Source organism: Stenella coeruleoalba, assembly GCF_951394435.1.
Source record: "Stenella coeruleoalba genome assembly, chromosome: 6".
In the NCBI taxonomy this organism is placed as follows: Eukaryota; Metazoa; Chordata; class Mammalia; order Artiodactyla; family Delphinidae; genus Stenella; species Stenella coeruleoalba.
In genome coordinates, this window is record NC_137151.1 from 15,579,618 (window position 1) to 15,601,624 (window position 22,007).

Genomic DNA, 22,007 nt, shown 5'->3' on the forward strand with positions numbered 1-22,007 from the left:
GAGTGGCATTGACATATATACACTACCAAATGTAAAACAGATAGCTAGTGGGAAGCAGACGCATAGCACAGGGAGATCAGCTTCGTTGTTTGTGACCACCTAGAGGGGTGGGATAGGGAGGGTGGGAGGGAGATGCAAGAGGGAGGGGATATGGGGATATATGTATGCATATAGTTGATTCACTTTGTTATACAGCAGAAACTAACACAACATTGTTAAGCAACTATACTACAATAAAGATGTTAAAAAAAGAAATACTGCAGTGGTATGCAAATCAACTGATGCTATCTCTATGCATGATAAGTCCATAAATATTCCTTGGTTCTAGTCAAACCTACTATTTTGTAATGACCTATAAATAAATAGTTGGACCAAAACATGTATAGGTAACATTTCCCTTGAATGTTACCGTGAATTTCCTTTCTATGCTTTAGGCTATTTTTATAGCATAGTTTTAAAAGCTTACAGATATTTAGTTTCCCTTTCCATATTAGTATACAAGCTTTTTTTTTTTTTTTAATCTTAGTAATGTTTAAGCATGTAGCTCAGAATCATGTTTCCAATTCCTTTCTAATCTCAGAAATTTGATAGAACTATTTATGAATGCTGGTGTTTTTTGCCAAAACCACTGGAGATATTCAAATTATTTCCAGTAGACAGAATACAGCTAATACTTATGAAACATTTTCCTCATTATGACACTGTGAATGAGCTTTTGTTTGAAATAGTTGTGGCTTTATGAGATAACTTTTTCAAACACTTAAAAATGATTAAGAGCACTTTTGGGGCTAAATCACTCCTTTCATGTAACTCCTCTTCAAAAAGTTATATACACTTTAATTTTCTCCTTCATTAGAAGTCCACCTATCTTCACTCCAAAAGAATGCCTTAAGACATAAGCCAATTATTTCAGGAAAATTATTTACTTTTGTTTTATTTTTGACTGTCACAGCCAATATTATCATTACTCATAGTGTCTGCTAACCATGATTACATAGCTAAAAGGGCCCACCATTCATATTTAAAACGTATGTAAGCAGAGAAATAACAATGTGATGTTATATTAAGTTTTAAAATAAACTGGCAGTCACATTTTTTTTCAAAATATGTCTTATTATACAATAGGCTATTCTGTTGTCACATTTTAAGTAATAATTTTTTTTCTCAATTGCCTTGGTACACTTTACTACAAAGCTTCTTATAGTGATCTAATCCAATTAATTATAATTGTCATTAAAGTATTGCTAATTGCTCAATGAAAAAAAACTGCGCTATAAATAAAAATTTTATGCTCTGATAAGGGATTTTTTTCCCAAGAGTGTGGCCTGAGAGAGAAAGCATATGCAGGCTTTAGCTTAGCATGATCTTTAAAACACAAGTGTGTTTAATAATGCTATCTCGGAGTTAGAAGGAGAAAATGATTAAATAAGTTCCTTTGAATTCATCTGGATTCGTGTTAATTTGTATTTTTTGTTTGCGGTTCTCAGTTAACTAGTTGGAAACATAAGGCGCATTCCAATCTTTATCCTCAGCCTCCTCCACTGAATTCTGATGCCTCTAGGACTTATAAACTGCTTCATTATCTGTGTTGTGAGATGAATGTCTTCAGGGAGCCTATGAATCTTGAAAGATCAGTAAATTAGAAAATTTGTTAAATATGACTCGGTGGTAATTAAGAGTCATGGCCAACATAGAAAAGAGCAGAAATAGACCTCAGAAGGATTTTTAGAAGATTAAACATACAAGCATAAAGATAAAATGGCATTAATTAACACATGGAGAAAACTACAATGAGATGGGGTTGGTGTAAAGTATGAAGTACCAACGACAGAATGAAATAATAACCGACAAGGTTTGTTCTGTTCCTTTTCTGATGTACCAAAGAGACTAAGAAAGCAAGGAATAAATGCTGAAAAAAAAAAAAGATAATTAGTGACCAATAGAAGACCTCATTAACCTGTGTAAGGGGATGATCAGTGTGGAACAGTCACATAACCAGATATTCACGTACTACGTGGTTATTCTTAACTTAAATACTTGACCACTAAAGGTCTATAACCCCCATCAAAAATGTTACTTTATAATAAAGGAAACAAATACAAAAATTCATTTAATTTTGCTCTCCAAACTAGTTTTATTGAAATTAATTCGCATTGACTTTAATCAGCCAACCATTAGCTGTCATAATTACTGATTCCTGCTTTCTACCTCCTGTCTTATCTCATATGGAGGCTTCTTTCCCATTGATTTCAGCATCTCTCGATGATTCCTTAGCCTCTTCTCTAGTATCCCCGAGGACCAACCAGTTAAGAAATAATAGATACCGCTCTATGCTGTTTGTTAAACTTTTTCAGGAAGGTAAGCATTACCGACCCCAAGGAAATCAATATTCTAAGAAAGTGAGCAATATGGCTTACACTGCCTTGGCATTCCACAAGTACTATAAATCATTGCATTCAGAGTATCTGCTCTTCTAATATCTGTGAATTAACTGATTCATTTAAAAATAGCAATGCCATTATTAGTTAGTTAATAACCTAATTGCTAAAGTACCTCAGCTGGTTGGTTTAATTTAGTCTAACAAATATATACATATATAATCACTGCATGATTTCAACAACCACTTTTCTCTTAAAAAGTAAAAACACTAACAACAGAAGTTTTCACTTCATCTCTTCCACCTGGCCACCCTATTACAAACATGAAGTCCAAATGTTTATTCCAGATGTACAAGTAGCAATAAGTACGAAAAGTGTCTGATGGTTTGCTTCTTCCTTTAATTTGTATAGGAGGTCTTCTGAGGCCTTAGTTCATGTGTTATAACATAGGAACTCATCTAATAGGCAATACATTGAACCTTTGATTGTATAAAACAATGAGCAAATAACTTTAAACTATTTTTCAGTGGTGTTTGATCCTAGATTTTGAACATTTGAAACAGTTGATTCATTGTCACTTACTCAATAGGTAATCATAGCTAAATTTAACCTTAAGAGGACTGAATTTACCCCAAAGTTCATATACATTTATGAGAGCAAAATAAATACATTCAGTTATTTGGATCATTGTTAGGCCAAACAATGATTCTGGAGAAGAGAAATGATACTGATAGAATGCTTAATTATAAAAGTAAAGCATATCAACTCCAACTAAAGGCCAGTTTTAGAAAGCCTGCCTTCTACTTGATTTCGAAAACCACAATCAGAAACAAGTCAGGAAGAATGAAAAGTAAAGGCAGAGAAAAAGTTATGGCTTGGGTTATATTAACCTTTTTTTTTTTTTAATTTTGGCATTTGTATGGCTAAACTTACATAGAAAATATCGGAATAAATATTCATTCTAAAAAAATATTATTCTTAGAAACACTTATTCATTTACTAAAAAGGATAATTGGGGAGAAAACAGAGCAGATGGTCACATGGGAATTTTCTATGAATAGATCTACTGATTCTAATAATATCCCAGCCTTAACTTTTCACTTGAAAAGCGTTGCAAGTGCTGAAGCTGGAAAAAACGACCATTATGTATACCAAGAGAACATTCTAAACAATACTGAAATGATTAAAGTAATTAATTATTCATTACTTACAAAAGTTGTGTTTTCCAATAATAATGTGGTAGTATTTGTTTCTATATTCAGTTTAATGACATGTCCATTCTCGCTTTTATACACCACATCTGTATCTGCAACAAAAAGATATTAACAATTGACAAACACATTGACTAGGTTAATATGAGTGTAGAGGAGATAATGTGCATAATAAACAGACACATTAGAACAATCACTGTTAGCCTTTAATAACCTGAGCAGATTTCTGTACTTAGCTCTCATTAATCCTCTTCAGGAAGCCCACCCAGCACATGGCCTACTGTGCAATGAAAACAGTGTTAGTGACAGGGTCACTCAGATTCTTGGTTGAACAAATGAAAAGTAATTAAAACATGGGCAACTGATGCCCATTCTAAGATGAGAAAGAAGGGACAGAGAAATGCCTCCCATTTCCGAAGCTGTTACTGATTAGTGATCTAGGTAAACTTTCAACGAGACTGCCAGTTAAACATAACTGGACACAATTCTGAGACTATCATATGAAGCACGTTCATGCAGACTTTTTCACAAACCCAGTCCTACCACCGCTCAATTGCCACTCAACCTCTTTCTCCCTTGGGTTTGGAACTGTGCCTCTGGTATTTTGTCTGGATTGTGTGACCACTGGTCAAAATCTCTGAGACTGTATGTGTCCATTGTATCCACTTTTTCAACTTTAAAGAGAATGATGTTTTCAGTGTAAATAATTGCATTTCGTCTGGACAGCTGTTGATTTTAAATATGTTTGAGTTAAATTCAGCCACATTTACCAGGAAATTAACTCATATTAAGAATACCATAGACTGCAAATACCAACCTGAGACAAGCTGCCAGAAAGGATATTCAGGAGTTAAGAAAAGAAAGATATCTGTATCTACATAAAAGCTATATAAATAATAGATATATTATACATACATTTATGTGATTAGATAAAAGGGAAGATACCCAAATAAAAGCAGTCTTGAGTGTTCTTTCTTTCTTTCTTTTTTTTTTTTTTTTTTTGGATAATGTCCTTTTCAGTTTTACCCAATTCTAAACTTCTCCATGGTATTGCACCCCCCTACCCGCCTGCCCATTCTTGGAAGAAATATTGAGAGGGGTTGGACCTACTATTCACAGTAAATGAAGTTATATAATTTACAATTCTCAGAACCTGGCTTCGTCTGCATAATGGTGGTAAACAAATACTGCATGGTGGGCTGTGAAAACTATGTGGAAATGTCTGACAGTTTTGGCAGAGCAAGGTTTTCTGACTCGTTCTCTAGTTATTTCAATATTATAAATAGTGACACCCAGAAGTTATGATGAGAAGCAATCAATACTAGCAAAAATGAAGTTTGTCTTTCTTCTGTGTTCCATTCAGAAGACTGAGAGTCCAATATGACTCTCCTACTAGAGTCAGGGATGGCACAGAAGGCCAATGGCTCTTCTTGACCTTAGTCACATGGGGAGAGTGACATGTTGGAAAGACATGGGCCACAAGGAAAGACAAATAGTGTTTTAAGAAAGGAGAAAAAGGGACAAAGATTTCAAGTTACTATCTGAGTTGTATTTAAGTGTACTGAAAGATGGTCCTATGTGAACTTAAAAATAAGGCCTTGGGGGCTTCCCTGGTGGCACAATGGTTGAGAGTCCGCCTGCCGATGCAGGGGACGCGGGTTCGTGCCCCGGTCCGGGAAGATCCCACATGCCGCGGAGCGGCTGGGCCCGTGAGCCATGGCCGCTGAGCCTGCGCGTCCGGAGCCTGTGCTCCGCAACGGGAGAGGCCACAACAGTGAGAGGCCCGCGTACCGCAAAAAAAAAAAAAAAAAAAAAATAAGGCCTTGTATCACCTACTGAATTTCTTTCATCACCTATAGATAAATTGGGTTCTTTTTATCATTAACTTTACCTGCTGACCTTTCTAGTGATGTAAGACAAGTAACAGGGTTACACACATAATAAATATTTATTTTGCTTTCTATTCTTTACCTCTCTTCCCTTTCCTTTCTATCCCAAATATATGATCACAGGCTCAAGAGCAATACTGGTCACCTGTGTTACTCAATTAAGCCTTGCCAGCTGACTCTGGTCTCCTGTCTTCCCGCTCAAAATCAACGCTTGCTTTAATCTATAGTCCAACCTCAACTGACGCCTCTGTTATGTTCCATCATTTTCTCAGTTCTGGACCACCTCTTGGTATGGATAGACACTGCCATCACAGATTAGCATAAATAACGTGTCTTAACAAACATCCTTAAAATATCTTTACAATAAATTAAGAGAAAGAGGGTTTTTCCCCTTCTACTGTACCATGGTAATAAATAGAGCAAAAAGCCAATCAGTGACTGGTTCTTTTCCCAGGGGACCAGCACACTGCAGAATTCTAAATAGGGATGAGAATCTAAGGGCTTAGGGAGAAACAGGAGCCCAGAGAGCATGAATAGTGATTCTTCTTCAACAGAAGAGATAAAGTAACATATGGCCTTACTGTCTCTCATAGTAAGGAAACCCGCAGCTGATGATGGATTATATTGGGATAGATGAAGGAAAATTAATTTTTATTTCCCTTAGAATCAAAATAGAAGGAAGTGGAGTTTGTTTGAGAAGATAAAGACTACATTTAATTTTTTTAACATCTTTATTGGAGTATAATTGCTTTACAATTGTGTTAGTTTCTGCTTTATAGCAACGTGAATCAGTTATACATATGTCCCCATATCTCCTCCCTCTTGCGTCTCCTTCCCCCCCTCCCTATCCCACCCCTCTAGGTGGTCACAAAAAATCAAACTGATCTCCCTGTGTTATGCAGCTGCTTCCCACTAGCTATCTATTTTACATTTGGTAGTGTATATATGTCCATGCCACTCTCTCACTTCATCCCAGCTTACCCTTCCCCCTCCCTGTGTCCTCGTCTGGACCTTTATTCCTGTCCTGCCCCTAGGTTCTTCAGAATCTTTTTTCTTTTTTTTAGATTCCATATATATGTGTTAGCATACAGTATTTGTTTTTCTCTTTCTGACTTACTTCACTCTGTATGACAGACTCTAGGTCCATCTATCTCAATACAAAAAATGCAATTTCACTGCTTTTTATGGCTGAGTACTATTCCATTGTATATGTGTGCCACATCATTTTTTTTTTATGATGCACTTTTTTAATGTTTTTTTAAAATTGAGGTATAGATAGTTTACAATATTATATAAGCTTCAGGTATACAACATAGTGATCACAATTTTAAAGGTTATATTCCCTTCATAATTACTATAAAATACTGGCTATATTCCCTGTACTGTAAAATATATTCTTGTAGCTTATTTTATAGATAGTAGTTTGCACCTCTTAATCCCCTACCCTTATCTTGCCCCTCCTTCCTTTCCTCTCCTCACTGGTAACCCCTGGTTTGTACTCTATATTTGTGAGTCTGTTTCTTTTTTGTTGTATTCACCAGTTTGTTGTATTTTTTAGATTCCACATATAAGTGGTATCATACAGTATTTTTCTTTCTCTGTCTGACTTATTTCACTTAGCATAATGCTCTCCATGTCCATCCACGTTGCTGCAAATGGCAAAATTTCATTCTTTTTTCATGGCTAAGTAGTATTCCTTTGTATATCCACATACTGTATATCCATGTATATACCACATCTTCTTTATCGCTTCATCTGTTGATGGACACTTAGGTTGCTTCCATATCTTGACAATTGTAAATAATGTTCCTATGAACATTGGGGTACATGTATCTTTTCAAATTGGTGTTTTTGGTTTATTCAGGTATATACTGAGGAGTGGAATTGCTGAATCATATGGCAACTTTATTTTCAGTTTTTTTGAGAAACTTCCATACTGTTTTCCACAGTGGCTGCACCAATTTACATTCCCACTAAGAGTGGACAAGTGTTCCCTTTTCTCCACATCCTCTCCAGCATTTGTTATTTGTTGACTTTTTGATGATAGCCATTCTCACAGGTGTGAGGTGATATATCACTTTGGTTTTAATTTGCATTTCTCTGATGATTAATGATGTTGAGCATCTTTTCATGTGCCCGTTGGCCATCTGTATGTCTTCTTTGGAAAAATGTCTATTCAGGTCTTCTGCCTATTTTTTAATTGGGTTGATTGCTTTTTTAATATTGAGTTGTATGAGTTCTTTAACCCCTTATCAGTCATATCATTCACAAAAGTTTTCTCCCATTCAGTAGGTTCGCATTTTGTTTTGTCGATGATTTCCTATGCTGTGCTAAAGCTTCTAGGTTTAATTAGCTCCCATTTGTTTATTTTTGCTTTTGTTTTCTTTGCTTTAGGAGACAGATCCAAAAAATATTGCTGTGATTTATGTCAAAGAGTGTTCTGCCTATGTACTTTCCTAGGAGTTTTGTGGTGTCATGTTTTATGTTTAGGTCTTTAATACACTTTGAGTTTATATTTGTATATAATTTTGTATATAGTGTGGGAAAATGTTCTAAATTCACTATTTTACATATAGCTGGCCGGTTTTCCCAGCACCACTTACTGAAGACATTGTCTTTTCTCCATTGTATATTCTTGCCTCCTTTGTCATAGATTAATTGACCATAAATATGTGGATTTATTTCTGGGCTCTCTATTCTGTTCCACTGATGTCTGCTTTTTGATGATGCACTTCTTTTTAAATTTAATAATTTTAAAGAATGTTTCATGTCAGTACACATGTGTCTACCTCATTCTTTTAACAGTTGCACAGCGTTCTATTCATGAATATGACATCATTCCTTTATCACTCACCTGTTGTTGAATATTTTTCAACATAGAAAATAGTTCCAGTAAAATACTTTTTTTTTTTTTTAACATCTTTACTGGAGTATAATTGCTTTACAACGGTGTGTTAGTTTCTACTTTATAACAAAGTGAATCAGCTATACATATACATATATCCCCATATCTCTTCCTCTTGTGTCTCCCTCCCTCCCACCCTCCCTATCCCACCTCTCTAGGTGGTCACAAAGCACCAAGCTGATCTCCCTGTGCTATGCAGCTGCTTCCCACTAGCTACAGGTTTTACATTTGATAGTGTATAAATGTACATGTCACTGTCTCACTTTGTCCCAACTTACCCATCCCCCTCCCCGTGTCCTCAAGTTCATTCTCTAGTAGGTCAGCATCTTTATTCCCGTCCTGGCCCTAGGTTCTTCATGAACATTTCTTTTTTATTCCATATATATGTGTTAGCATATGGTATTTGTTTTTCTCTTTCTGACTTACTTCACTCTGTATGACAGACTCCAGGTCCATCCACCTCACTGCAAATAACTCAGTTTTGTTTCTTTTTATGGCTGAGCAATATTCCATTGTATATATGTACCACATCTTCTTTATCCATTCATCTGTCGATGGACACTTAGGTTGCTTCCATGGCCTGGCTATTGTAAATAGAGCTGCAGTGAACATTGTGGTACATGACTCTTTTTGAATTATGGTTTTCTCAGGGTATATGCCCAGTAGTGGGATTGCTGGGTCATATGGTAGTTCTATTTTTAGTTTTTTAAGGAATCTCCATATTGTTCTCCATAGTGGCTGTATCAGTTTACATTCCCACCAACAGTGCAAGAGGGTTCCCTTTTCTCCACACCCTCTCCAGCATTTATTGTTTGTAGATTTTTTTTGATGATGGCCATTCTGACTGGTGTGAGGGGATAACTCATTGCAGTTTTAATTTGCATTTCTCTAACGATTAGTGATGTTGAGCATCCTATCATGGGTTTGTTGGCAATCTGTATATCTTCTTTGGAGAAATGTCTATTTGGGCCTCCTGTCCATTTTTGGATGGGGTTGTTTGTTTTTTTTTATATTGAGCTGCATGGGCTGCTTGTAAATTTTGGAGATTAATCCTTTGTCAGTTGCTTCACTTGCAAATATTTTTTCCCATGTTGAGGGTTGTCTTTTGCTCTTGTTTATGGTTTCCTTTGCTGTGCAAAAGGTTTTCTATTTCATTAGGTCCCATTTATTTATTTTTGTTTTTATTTCCATTTCTCTAGGATGTGGGACAAAAAGGATCTTGCTGTGATATTTGTTATAGAGTGTTCTGCCTATGTTTTCCTCTAAGAGTTTGACAGTGTCTGGCCTTACATTTAGGTCTTTAATCCATTTTGAGTTTATTTTTGTGTATGGTTTTAGGGAGTGTTCTAATTTCATTCTTTTATAGGTAGCTGTCCAGTTTTCCCAGCACCACTTATTGAAGAGTTTGTCCTTTCTCCATTGTATATTCTTGCCTCCTTTATCAAAAATAAGGTGACCATATGTGTGTGGGTTTATCTCTGGGCTTTCTATCCTGTTTCATTGAGCTATGTTTCTGTTTTTGTGCCAGTACCATACTCTCTTGATTACTGTTGCCTTGTAGTGTAGTCTGAAGTCCGGGAGCCTGATACCTCCAGCTCCATTTTTCTTTCCCTGAAGCTTTGGTGCTTCAGGGTCTTTTGTGTTTCCATACAAATTGTGAATTTTTTTGTTCTAGTTCTGTGAAAAATACCATTTGTATTTTGATAGGGATTGTACTGAATCTGTAGATTGCTTTGGGTAGTAGAGTCATTTTCACAATGTTGATTCTTCCAATCCAAGAACATGGTATATCTCTCCATCTCTTTGTATCATCTTTAATTTCTTTCATCAGTGTCTTATAATTTTCTGTATACAGGTCTTTTGTCTCCTTAGGTAGGTTTATTCCTAGGCATTTTATTCTTTTTGTTGCAATGGTAAATGGGAGTGTTTCCTTAATTTCTCTTTCAGATTTTTCATCATTAATGTATAGGAATGCAAGAGATTTCTGTGCATTAATTTTGTATTCTTTACTTTCCCAAATTCATTCATTAGATCTAGCAGTATTCTGGTAGCATCTTTAGGATTCTCTATGTATGGTATCATGTCATCTGCAAATAACGGCAGTTTTATTCTTCTTCTCCAATTTGGATTCATTTTATTTCTTTTTCTTCTGTGATTGCTGTAGCTAAAACTTCCAAAACTATGTTGAATAATAGTGGTGAGAGTGGACAACCTTGTCTTGTTCCTGATCTTAAAGGAAATGGTTTCAGTTTTTCATCATTGAGAACAATGTTGGCTGTGGGTTTGTCATATATGGCCTTTATCATGTTAAGTTCCCTCTGTGCCTACTTTCTGGAGGGTTTTTATTATAAATGGATGTTGAATTTTGTCAGAAGCTTTTTCTGCATCTATTGAGATGATCATATGATTTTTCTCCTTCAGTTTGTTAATATGGTATATCACATTGATTTATTTGCATATATTGAAGAATCCTTGCATTCCTGGGATAAACCCCACTTGATCATGGTGCATGATACTATTAATGAGCTGCTGGATTCTGTTTGCATATATTTTGTTGAGGTTTTTGCATCTATGTTCATCAGTGATATTGGTCTGTAGTTTTCTTTCTTTGTGACATCTTTGTCTGTTTTGGTATCAGGGTGATGGTGGCCTCGTAGAATGAGTTTGGGGGTGTTCCTCCCTCTGCTATATTTTGGAAGAGTTTGAGAAGGACAGGTGTTAGCTCTTTTCTAAATGTTTGATAGAATTCGCCTGTGAAGCCATCTGGTCCTGGGCTTTTGTTTGTTGGAAGAGTTTTAATCACAGTTGCAATTTCAGTGCTTGTGATTGGTTGTTTCATATTTTCTATTTCTTCCTGGTTTAGTGTTGCTAGGTTGTGCTCTTCTAAGAAGTTGTCCATGTCTTCCAGGTTGTCCATTTGATTGGCACAGAGATGTTTGTAGTAATCTCTCATAATTCCTTGTAGTTGTTACTTCTCCTTTTTCATTTCTAAGTCTGTTGATTTGAGTCTTCTCACTGCTTTTCTTGATGAGTCTGTCTAATGGTTCATCAATTTTGTTTACCTTCTCAAAGAACCAGCTTTTCATTTTATTGATCTTTGCTATTGTTTCCTTCATTTCTTTTTCATTTATTTCTCATCTGATCTTTATGATTTGTTTCCTTCTGCTAACTTTGGGGTTCTTTTGTTCTTCTTTCTCTAATTGCTTTAGGTGTAAGGTTAGGTTGTTTGAGATTTTTTTTTCTTGAGGTAGGATTGTATTGCTATAAACTGCCCTCTTAGAACTGCTTTTGCTGCATCCCATAGGTTTTGGGTCATCATGTTTTCATTGTCATTTCTTTCTAGGTATTTTTTGATTTCCTTTTTGATTTCTTCAGTGATCTCTTGGGTATTTAGTAGTGTATTGTTTACCCTTCATGTGTTTGTAATTTTTACAAATTTTTGCTGTAACTGATATCTAGTCTCATAGTGTTGTAGTTTGAAAAGATACTTGAAACAATTTCAATTTTCTTAAATTTACCAAGTCTTGATTTGTGACCCAAGATATGATCTATCCTGGAGAACGTTCCATGAGCACTTGAGAAGAAAGTGTAATCTGTTGTTTTTGAATGGAATGTCCTATAAATATTAATTCAGTCCACCTTGTTTAATTTATCATTTAAAGCTTGTGTTTCCTTATTTATTTTCATGTTGGATGATCTGTCCATTGGTGAAAGTGGGGTGTTAAAGTCCTCTACAATGATTGTGCTACTGTCAATTTCCCCTTTTATGGCTGTTAGCATTTGCCTTATGTATTGATGTGCTCCTACTTTGGGTTCATAAATATATACAATTGTTATATCTTCTTTTTGGATTGATTCCTTGATCATTTTGTAGTGTCCTTCTTTGTCTCTTATAATAGTCTTTATTTTAGAGTCTATTTTGTCTGATACAAGAATTGCTCCTCCAGTTTTCTTTTGATTTCCATTTGCATGGAATATCCTTTTCCACCCCTTCACTTTGAGTCTGTATGTGTTCCTAGGTCTGAAGTGGGTCTCTTGTCGACAGCATATATATGGGTCTTGTTTTTGTGTCCATTCAGCCAGTCTATGTCTTTTGGTTGGAGCATTTAATCCATTTACATTTAAGGTAATTATCGATATGTATGTTCCTATTACCATTTTCTTAATTGTTTTGGGTTTGTTATTGTAGGTCTTTTCCTTCTCTTGTGTTTCCTGCCTAGAGAATTTCTTTTAGCATTTGTTGTAAATCTGGTTTGCTGGTGCTGAATTCTCTTAGCTTTTGGCTGTCTGTAAAGGTTTTAATTTTTCTGTCGAATCTGAATAAGATCCTTGCTCAGTAGAGTAATCTTGGTTGTAGGTTTTTCCCTTTCATCTCTTTACATTTAATTGTCTTAAAGTAAATTTCATTGGATAATTATTTAGACTTGAAAAACATCTATAGAGATTTGAGATTTATAAATCCCTTTGGATCTGTACTCCTACAAATTTTACTATTAGACTTTCAATGTTGCATTAGTGGGAGAAACCTTTTTTTGTTTTAATTCAGCTGTAACTCTCCAGGTTAATATTTAATACAGATTTCTGCATGAATTATTTTAAAAGCATCTAATATATGTCTTTATTAATTCTCTTTAATTTTTTCTGGTCTTTAAAATCTGGTCTTCTGTGTGTCATATTTATCCTACTTTACTGTTTGATTTATAATAACTAGTGGAATCTCCCAGTTTTGAAATTCCTAATATTGTATTAATAAATTACTTTCTGGAAATATATTTCAAAACTGTCACCTCATATTTTGTTTAATATTAGGTATTGAAATATGAGTGAATAAGATCAATGAGTAAAGTGCACTAACACAAGAAGATTAAGGTAGGTGTACTTGAAACATTCTTAAAACACTGTATTAGGCATGTCTATACAGTACTTTGATTAAATAATCTTTCCTCCTTTTCAGCTCATTGAACATTAAGAGTCAATTATCCTAAACACATATTCAGTCAGGTTTTTTTTTTTTTAAAAAAAAGAAAAGATGTGACAAGATAGAATCACCGTCATGCCCCTCCATCCTGAGCTATAAGAATGTAATGATACTTTTAGTGTCTACCGCCCACCATCCAAACTCCTGACATTTCTTTCTAATTCCTTTTTTCCTAATTTGTCTAGCAAAAGGAAAACCGGTACCATATCCTAGTTTAAGTTCTTTCCAGTAAAGGCAACGTTTTATTTTATACCTAGTCCACTCAAAGCAGGTAGTAATGGACTTCACATTCCAGTTTGCTGTTGAAATTGAGAACTGAGGCCTCTGCATCCACCCCAACTGTCAGGACCTACATCCTTAAGATTTTACTTTTACTTCTTGCCCATGAAGACAAGACTGTAAATCAGTACAAAACTTAATTTTTTTTTCATAAACTTGCTGAAAAGTAATTTATCTGAACCATAAGCTCCTAAAACTGAGCAGATTTCTAAATTATCAAACAACTGTTAACTTAAGGTCACCTCAAGTTGCTTGCCTCTCTGTGTGCATCCCTCCTAGGCCATTACATCATGAAATGCACCCATTTTCGATCATACCCTCACACTGAAATACCTGTCTTAACAATTCACATCTAGATTTCCAGCCCTATACACAAACCCCCAACCCACCCCACCAATCTCTCCTTCTGGACCTACAAAGACTATCAAAATGTTGTTCTACCTGACTGCAATAGGTAATAAACTCAGCTTTGCATAACAGGTTATTCTGGGTGTTGACAGCTGACAAAATTCACCTCCCATGAATATCAATGTAAAGTCACCTTATTTTTTAATGTTATTATTGGTAATGTAATGATGCATTAATTTAGACATTTGTTTTTAATGTTTCAAAATTAAATCTATCCCTCTATCATCTATCTGTGGAGAGAATTTTCAAAAAGTGGAAAAAATCTTGGCAAATTGGTTGTTTGAAACATTTTAATACAAATATGATTTTTGTCTGAAAACTTATTTTTAACATATCTAAAATAAAAATTCTATAGCATACATTTTTTAAAATTCACACTCAAACTGAAAATATTAGAAAAAACAGTAAAACAAAATAATGAAATGATAATCACTGAAAATGTTCAAATAAATTTAGGAAGAATTTGTTAAATATTAAGTTAAGTTTTAATCATTATTTAAAGATATCAGTGGTAAATCTAGACTATGAGCTAATCATAGTTGAAAAACAGCAGGCCTTTACCCATCTCTCCTAAAACACTGCTCACAACTATATAGAAATTTTTCTCACTTTTTAAGGAACCCCAGGCTCCATATATTTACCTGAGAAAATTGAGGCCATCTGAAATGGCTTAGTTGTCCTTTTTGTCTACCTCAAAATCTCATTCCATGTACACTCTTCCATTCCCCCAGACTTCTGGAAAGAGTGATCTTTCTCTTTTGAAAGGCAAAAAAGCTGTTTTGTAGCCAAATCAGTATGCTCCGTGCTTTTAAATATCTTTGATTTCTGATATTTCTTAAATATCTACCTCTTGCCATTTACTTGTACTTTTCATGTTGTATATTTATTCTCTATATTAAAAAAAATAATAATAATCACCCTCATTCAGTTCTTTTGCTCTCTCCCAGGCTTTTGTCCATTCACAATAAGCCTCAGTAAACCTTTTGTACAAGGGGTTTCAGCCTTATCCTGTGTGTCCACCATACATGCAATTCTCCATATCTCCCTGAAGTACAGATGCAGTCCTCACTCTCCTGAAATAGCAAACTGCCAACATCAACACTGACCTGTGATAACCAAATCTAATGTGCTCTTTCTGCATGCTTAGTCCCCACCGCACTCAACTTTGCAGTCTGTGACAATTACAATGAACAGAAGGATTTTGAAATCTTTTCTTGCCTTTGAAGCATTACCTTGTCCTGGAATCCTTTCTTCAAAAATTTCTATACATTCTACTCATCCAATTGCTATCTAAACAAAAACATACTCCAAAGCTCAATTCTGAGCTTTTTTTTTTCCAGCTGCTATTCTCTAACTGGTTATTTCTACTCAGACCTACCTATATTGATTCTTTTTTTTTCTTTACTTTTTAAAAATTTATTTATTTATTTTTACAGTAGGTCATTGTTGGTTATCTATTTTAAATATAGCAGTGTGTACATGTCAATCCTAAGCTCCCTATCTATCCCTCCCCTACCCTCCCCCTGCCCTGGTAACCAGAGGTTCATTCTCTAAATGTCCACGGACAGATGAATGGATAAAGAAGATGTGGTACATACATACAATGGAATATTACTCAGCCATTAAACAGAATGAAATAATGCCATTTGCAGCTATATGGATAGACCTGGAGATGATCATACCAAGTGAAGTAAGTCAGACAAAGACAAATATCCTGTGATAATCACTTATAAGCAGAATCTTAAAAAAAATGATACAAATGAACTTATTTGCAAAACAGAACAAACTCACAGACTTAGAGAATGAACCTATATTGATTCTTAAATTTTTGAACTCTGACCTCTCCTGTATGCTGGTTTCATATTTCCAGTTCTATACTAGATGACATAAATGACTTGCAGATACATAAAACTCAGTAGACTAAAATTAAACTCATCATATTTTTGGCTACACCCTCCCTCAAAATTCTATATATATATATGCTTAAGTTCATTACATCTTCCTATCTCATTTCCTATATAGATGGAGATATATATATATATATATACATATATATATATACATATATATAGATCTCCTATATAGAGGCTATAAAGCCTCTCACTTGGAAGATTGTTTTAGTTTTTTCAGTGTTCTCTATGCCTCTAGTTTATTCCCATCACATAGTCTAACACATCCTAAACAACACTTTGAATGCTCTCATTTGCTCTGAAAACAATCATAACACTCAGGTTACTCACTCCATGACTTCAACACGTATTTCCCTACTTATTATCTCCTGACACCCTATAAGAAGTTCTGATCATCTGTTGTTTACAGTTGTCCACACAACTCATACTTCACTCCCACTCTATTTTCCTTATGATGCCCAGTAACCAATGGCTAGGTCCTGTCCAGAATTTCCACGTTTCCCAAAGCATGGTTAGATTCCCGACACTTCTAAAGTCCTCACTCAGTATCTCTCTTTTCTGAGCTCTTCGACCAGTCATTAATATTTAATCATATGATTTCTTTCAAATAATTTTACTGTCTCTTTTTATTTAGTTTTCATGTGTTTGTTTTGGGTTTTCAATTACTTTAGAAATTCTAGAAGGCCCTATTTCTTGTTTCTTTCAGAACTGAAACAATCCACACCCACACATCCCACAATCTACATTAACATGAATTTACTATTCAAGTGTCTGTATTAATACAGCTTTAATATTTCAGAAAATTCTTGCTGGTAAGATGAGGTTGCAAATAACTTCATCCCTTTTTTTTTTTCAGTAACTTTCTGAAAACCCATTTATTTGAAAAATAGACTACTCAACTAATGCTCACTGAAGTAAACATCTCTTTCTCAGAACAATACATAACTCAGCCAAATGACTGTTTAATATTCAAGAGTCTCTCCCAAACCCTCCCCTCCCTAAATTCACCAATCCTCAACTTTTACAACTCAAATATCAACCAATCCTAATCAATACTACTTCTTGAAAGACCTGTCAAACCAGATCCCCCCCAAACCTCATAAATATCTTTCTTTCACCATTCCCTTTGGGTAATATGCTGCTTACTCTTGGTGAAGAAACTGATCTTCTTTACGAAGGTAAGCAACAAATTCAGCTGTGCTTCATCATGTTTAACAGGTTATCTTGGTGGTAATTTGGGGGAACTAGTATTCAGTTTATAACTTCTATAGTACACAATATGGCACCTATCCCATTGAAAGACCTCAACAAATATTTTTCTCTGGTACAAGATTAAGTCTTTTCACTACATTTATCAATTATATTTTATTTTTCCACGTATAACTTTATTTAGAAATGCATTTAGCACTATTGACAAAGACTCCCTTCTTGACCAAAATTTAGGTGGGCACCTCTGACCCCTCTTCTTCACTAGACCTTGACTGTTCATTGCTAGCAAGAATCCTGCTAAGTCAGCTTAGTGACTACCCTTGATATGTCCTCTTAGAAATTTTCCATGTACTCTGCCTCACACTTTGCTTCTTGGCTATAAATCCCTAGGTATCTTTGCTGTATTTAGAGTTCAGTTTAGTTGTCTTCCCTCTATTGCAATAGTCTACCCTCTATTGTAATAGTCTTGAATGAGGTCTTCCTTACTATTTTAACACGTGGCAAAATAATTTTTCTTTAACCCAACCTTACAAACCTAAGTTTAGGTGCACCAAATTTGGCCCACAGTCATGTTTATTCATTTATTCATTTACATATTGTAGCTGCTTTTGCACTACAATGGCAGATTTTAGTAGCTGCAGCACAGAGTACATAGCTCATAAAACGTAAAACGTTTACTCTTTGATCCTTTAAAGAAAAATCTCCTGACTTCTGTGTTGGTTGTTTGCTTCATTCAAAGATCATATTTTTTACTTACCATATTTAGAAATGTTAGTTTAGTCACCAATCACTGCAATGTCACTAGAAGAATTACTTTTGGATCCCCAAAATATCTATTTACTTGAAAGAATTTTTGCTTTCCAATCTGGCATGAGAGATATATTTACCTTAAAATGATTTGCTTTCCTGGTAAATATTTAGGATAAAGATAGATGTACAAAATAAATTCATTTTTCTAAAAAATAACCAGAATAAAGGCCATCTTCATTTAAAAGTTGTCATAATTCTAAGTAATGATCATTAATTCATATGGAAATGTCAATCCTATGAATGGAGCTTCCAGTGGTAAACAGCCCTTTCCACTTGATGGTCACTCAACTAAATGATGTTTTTTTGATCTGTAGCTAAAATGTGAATAGCAGCAGTTTTCATAGGACCATTTCATTCTTTAGATTATTTGCAAAAAATCACATAAGAGAAAAATTAAACACCACTCTCTAGAATTTCAAATACCTCTACCACCAGAAGATTTGTTCGCACAGCAGTAAGATAAATACCACTTGTAACTGGTTCTTAACTTTCTTCAGTTAAAACCATCAGAAATCACTAGGGCTTTACCAAAGCTTTCTTAACTCCAGACTCATATACTCAACTATCTCTGCTTGAGTGGTCCAGTCTACTGTAGTCAGCAGGCAAAAAGAAGACAAACAGATTCATGCCTTCTCTTCACTGAGCAGCTCATGTGAAATGAACATAAATGTTGGTTGTGTTTCTATGATCTTAAAAGTCTAGAAGTCTACATGGCAGTGACACATACAAAGAACAGATCTTATTTTAAGGTAACATGTAAACTGCAAAATATAAGGAAAAAATAAGAGTCTAGGCAAATATCTAAATCACTCCTCTCTTGTCTAATTTTGTTTTTGTTTTAGCCACTAACTTGTCTCCATGTTTCCTTATTCTGGAAAGATTAATCTGGGCTGATCTCAGCTTCCAAATGAAGATTTGGAGGATGGGCAGGTCACCAGCAATCCTATGCAAGGTAAGTGTTTTCTTATTATGCAGTTCCATTCCTGTAAGGCACTTCACTATATGAGAAGGTACCATCTGGCCCTCACCACAAACTCTCTTTGCCTCTGATCCAAAGGCTTCATGTTTATATATATATATATATATATATATATATATATATATATATACACACACATACATACATATATATATACAAGGAGAGTAAAATCCTAGATCATTCACAGTTACTCATTTACAAGTTATCCTTCCTCAATTCTAAACACCTCCCCTTTTTCTCTCAAGGTTTTAATTTCAGAATTAATTTCTACATCATTAATAACACGGTCTCAAATTGCATAGTGACATTTCATTAACTTAATCATAAATCAAATAATCTTGCACCAAACTTGTAAATTAGAGACTCAAAATTAACATTAACTCTACACATCCAATTTGTGCTTTAATCTTGCAACACTGACTGCCATTTAAAGTTCTGAAATCCACTATTTAGCTATCTATCTGTTATCTATCTATAATATATAAATAGTATTTTATATATATATATATATATATAATATAATTAACTATCTATAATACTTATATCTGTGCAGATTTAGCTACTTGGATCCTTTCTGGCCAGTCCATACACTTTAGTCAATTTCCATTAACAATTGACATTGTTCCACTGACAAACATGTTTACTCTCCAATATATTTGATAAGGCTATTCCTTCTTATCAAGACGCAATGTCTTGAAATTGGTCTTCCAGTTGAATGGAGAGATGAATCTGTTACCTTTCCCTATCTAGTGCCAGTTTATCTTAGGCAGATTCTCATCCTATGAAAATGTTTTTCTCGTCATGTTTAATATTAGAACATTCAAGATAACAAAAGAAAAAGACGTATATTATCAAAGGCAGTAACTTTTGTTTCTTTTCTGATTTTAAAGTAATATATGTGCAACACAGAAAATTTGTATAATGCCAACATACCAAGGAAAAATAACTATGAAAATTTTAATGTGTTTCCTTACAAACATGCAGTTGAGATCTCAAAGTACATCATGTTTTGTATCCCTTTTGCTTCTCTTAAAATTATAAATTAGTGGGCTTCCCTGGTGGCGCAGCAGTTGAGAGTCCGTCTGCCGATGCAGGGGACACGGGTTCGTGCCCCAGTTCAGGAGGATCCCATGTGCCGCAGAGCGGCTGGGCCCATGAGCCATGGCCGCTGAGCCTGCACGTCCGGAACCTGTGCTCCGCAACGGGAGAGGCCACAGCAGTAAGAGGCCCGTGTACCGCAAAAAAAAAAAAATAGAATAAAGTAAATGTAGATATTTTAGTCCTGAACATAGTTTTACAAAGTAGCACTGAAGAATTTTTTTGTTGTACAACTAATTCATACATCTAAACAACAGATGCTGTGACTTTTCAAGTGCATAATGGCATACCTTTATCAATTTCTTCATTTTCAATTAAATCTCTAGAGATTAAAATTGATCACTGCACTCTAAGTAGTATATAACTGAACCATAAGGTAAGACTTAATTGAATAGGAAATTGACTTAGTTGAATGAAACGGAAGTATTGCACTGATTTAAACAGAAAAAATATTGATATAAGTGACAAAAGTACGCTTAAAAATTCACATACTGAAAGACAATCAGACTCTGGGGATTATAACAGAAATATAAAATATATTAAAACACTTATAGGATATTTACCAATATAAGAAAACTCTAGTTAGTTCTATGGCTAAGTTTGGTGGACAGAGGCAATAACTTTGGGCAATAATTTTGGGTTTTGAGTTTGGATTAAATCACTTCTCAAGCATATTTAGTTTTGTTTGTTTTTTTCTTTTTTAAACACTGTTAAAGTTCATTAGAAAAACTCAGTTGATTAAAGAAAAATGCTGATGAGTCCAAGTTGTATAATGAACTTAATCATATTCTGTCATATGCTTAAGATGAAATTTATCTAACTGTAAACAGGTATTATACTAATTCATGCTCTTAGGAGAAGATTGATCAAATAAGAACACATGGATAAGTTGTTACTATTTTATATATAAGGGTAGGAATTGGGAGAAAAGTAAAGGATTATTTCTGTTTCAAGTATTGGAAGACCTGACCCAAACGGATTTAAGTCTAAAATGTATTTTATTGTATGTCTGGCTTCAAGGTACCAGTTGATGCCAGGGCTCAAATGTCATCAGGCCAAGTGTACTATCTTATAGTTTTCTTTCAGATGGCTCTATTCAGACAGGCTTTCCCTTCATGATCCAAATATCACGAAAACCTCATGGCCTCTCACTTTCAAGCCCAACAGGAAAAATTAAGATTCTTTTTCTAGGATACTCAATCAGAGTTTCGCTGCTGTCTCTGGTCCTGATTGGGCCAGGTAAACATTCTTGCCCTGCATGTTAGGGGTATGTGATGTACTAACAGGCACAGGACTAAATCTCATGTCCACTCCTGCTGAGTGTTGGGTATGCGTTGATTTTAAAAAAAGAAATCATTCTGTGGATGCCAGAAAAAGGTCAAGTTTGGATAAGTGAAATAGGTAACAGATCTATTATACAGTGTATGTGCATTAATGAAGACTGATTTTATTTATGAAGGGTGTTATTTACAACAAAAACAATGCCTCTCCAAACTTACCATAAACTGGCATTTTATCATGCAGGAAAGTGCAGCACAATTGATTATGTGTGTGTGTGTGTGTGTAATGGGTACTTTGTAGCAGAAGAATGGGCCCATAAAAGGAAATCTATTTCAGTAATTGTTAAAATTCTGAGGAAACTTTCCAGGTTATTTGGGGCCTTGCCATATTCCCAAGTCACACTTCCCTTAGAGAAAAATGATTTTGCCTGAAAGCATAAGACTTTCTGTGGCCCACTGGGGAAGCTTGCCAGGAGGAATGTGTGGGTTTGCCAGCATGTGTAGACAGAGATTCATTCTCCTGAGAGGGGAGAAAACATGTTGGCAACAGATCAATCTGATACTGCTGAGGAGATGCACATGTATGTCCTGGAAGAATCACAAATCTCCATCAAAGTTTCAACTCTCCTGTCGAGTTGTTGAGACCAGATGTGCCAAGGAATGGACTGAAATT

General features: G+C 34.9%; 1 protein-coding gene across 17 annotated transcripts in view; it reads right to left on the reverse strand.

Moving 5' to 3' along the window:
• DPP10 (dipeptidyl peptidase like 10) overlaps nt 1-22,007 on the reverse strand; it is a 1,578,941-nt gene that overhangs the window by 332,112 nt on the left and 1,224,822 nt on the right. For all 17 annotated transcript variants that reach the window (XM_079923993.1, XM_079923994.1, XM_079923998.1 and 14 more), the window contains one exon: nt 3,590-3,684. In XM_079923993.1, coding sequence (XP_079780119.1) covers nt 3,590-3,684 — 95 coding nt within the window. The remainder of the gene's footprint in view (nt 1-3,589; nt 3,685-22,007) is intronic.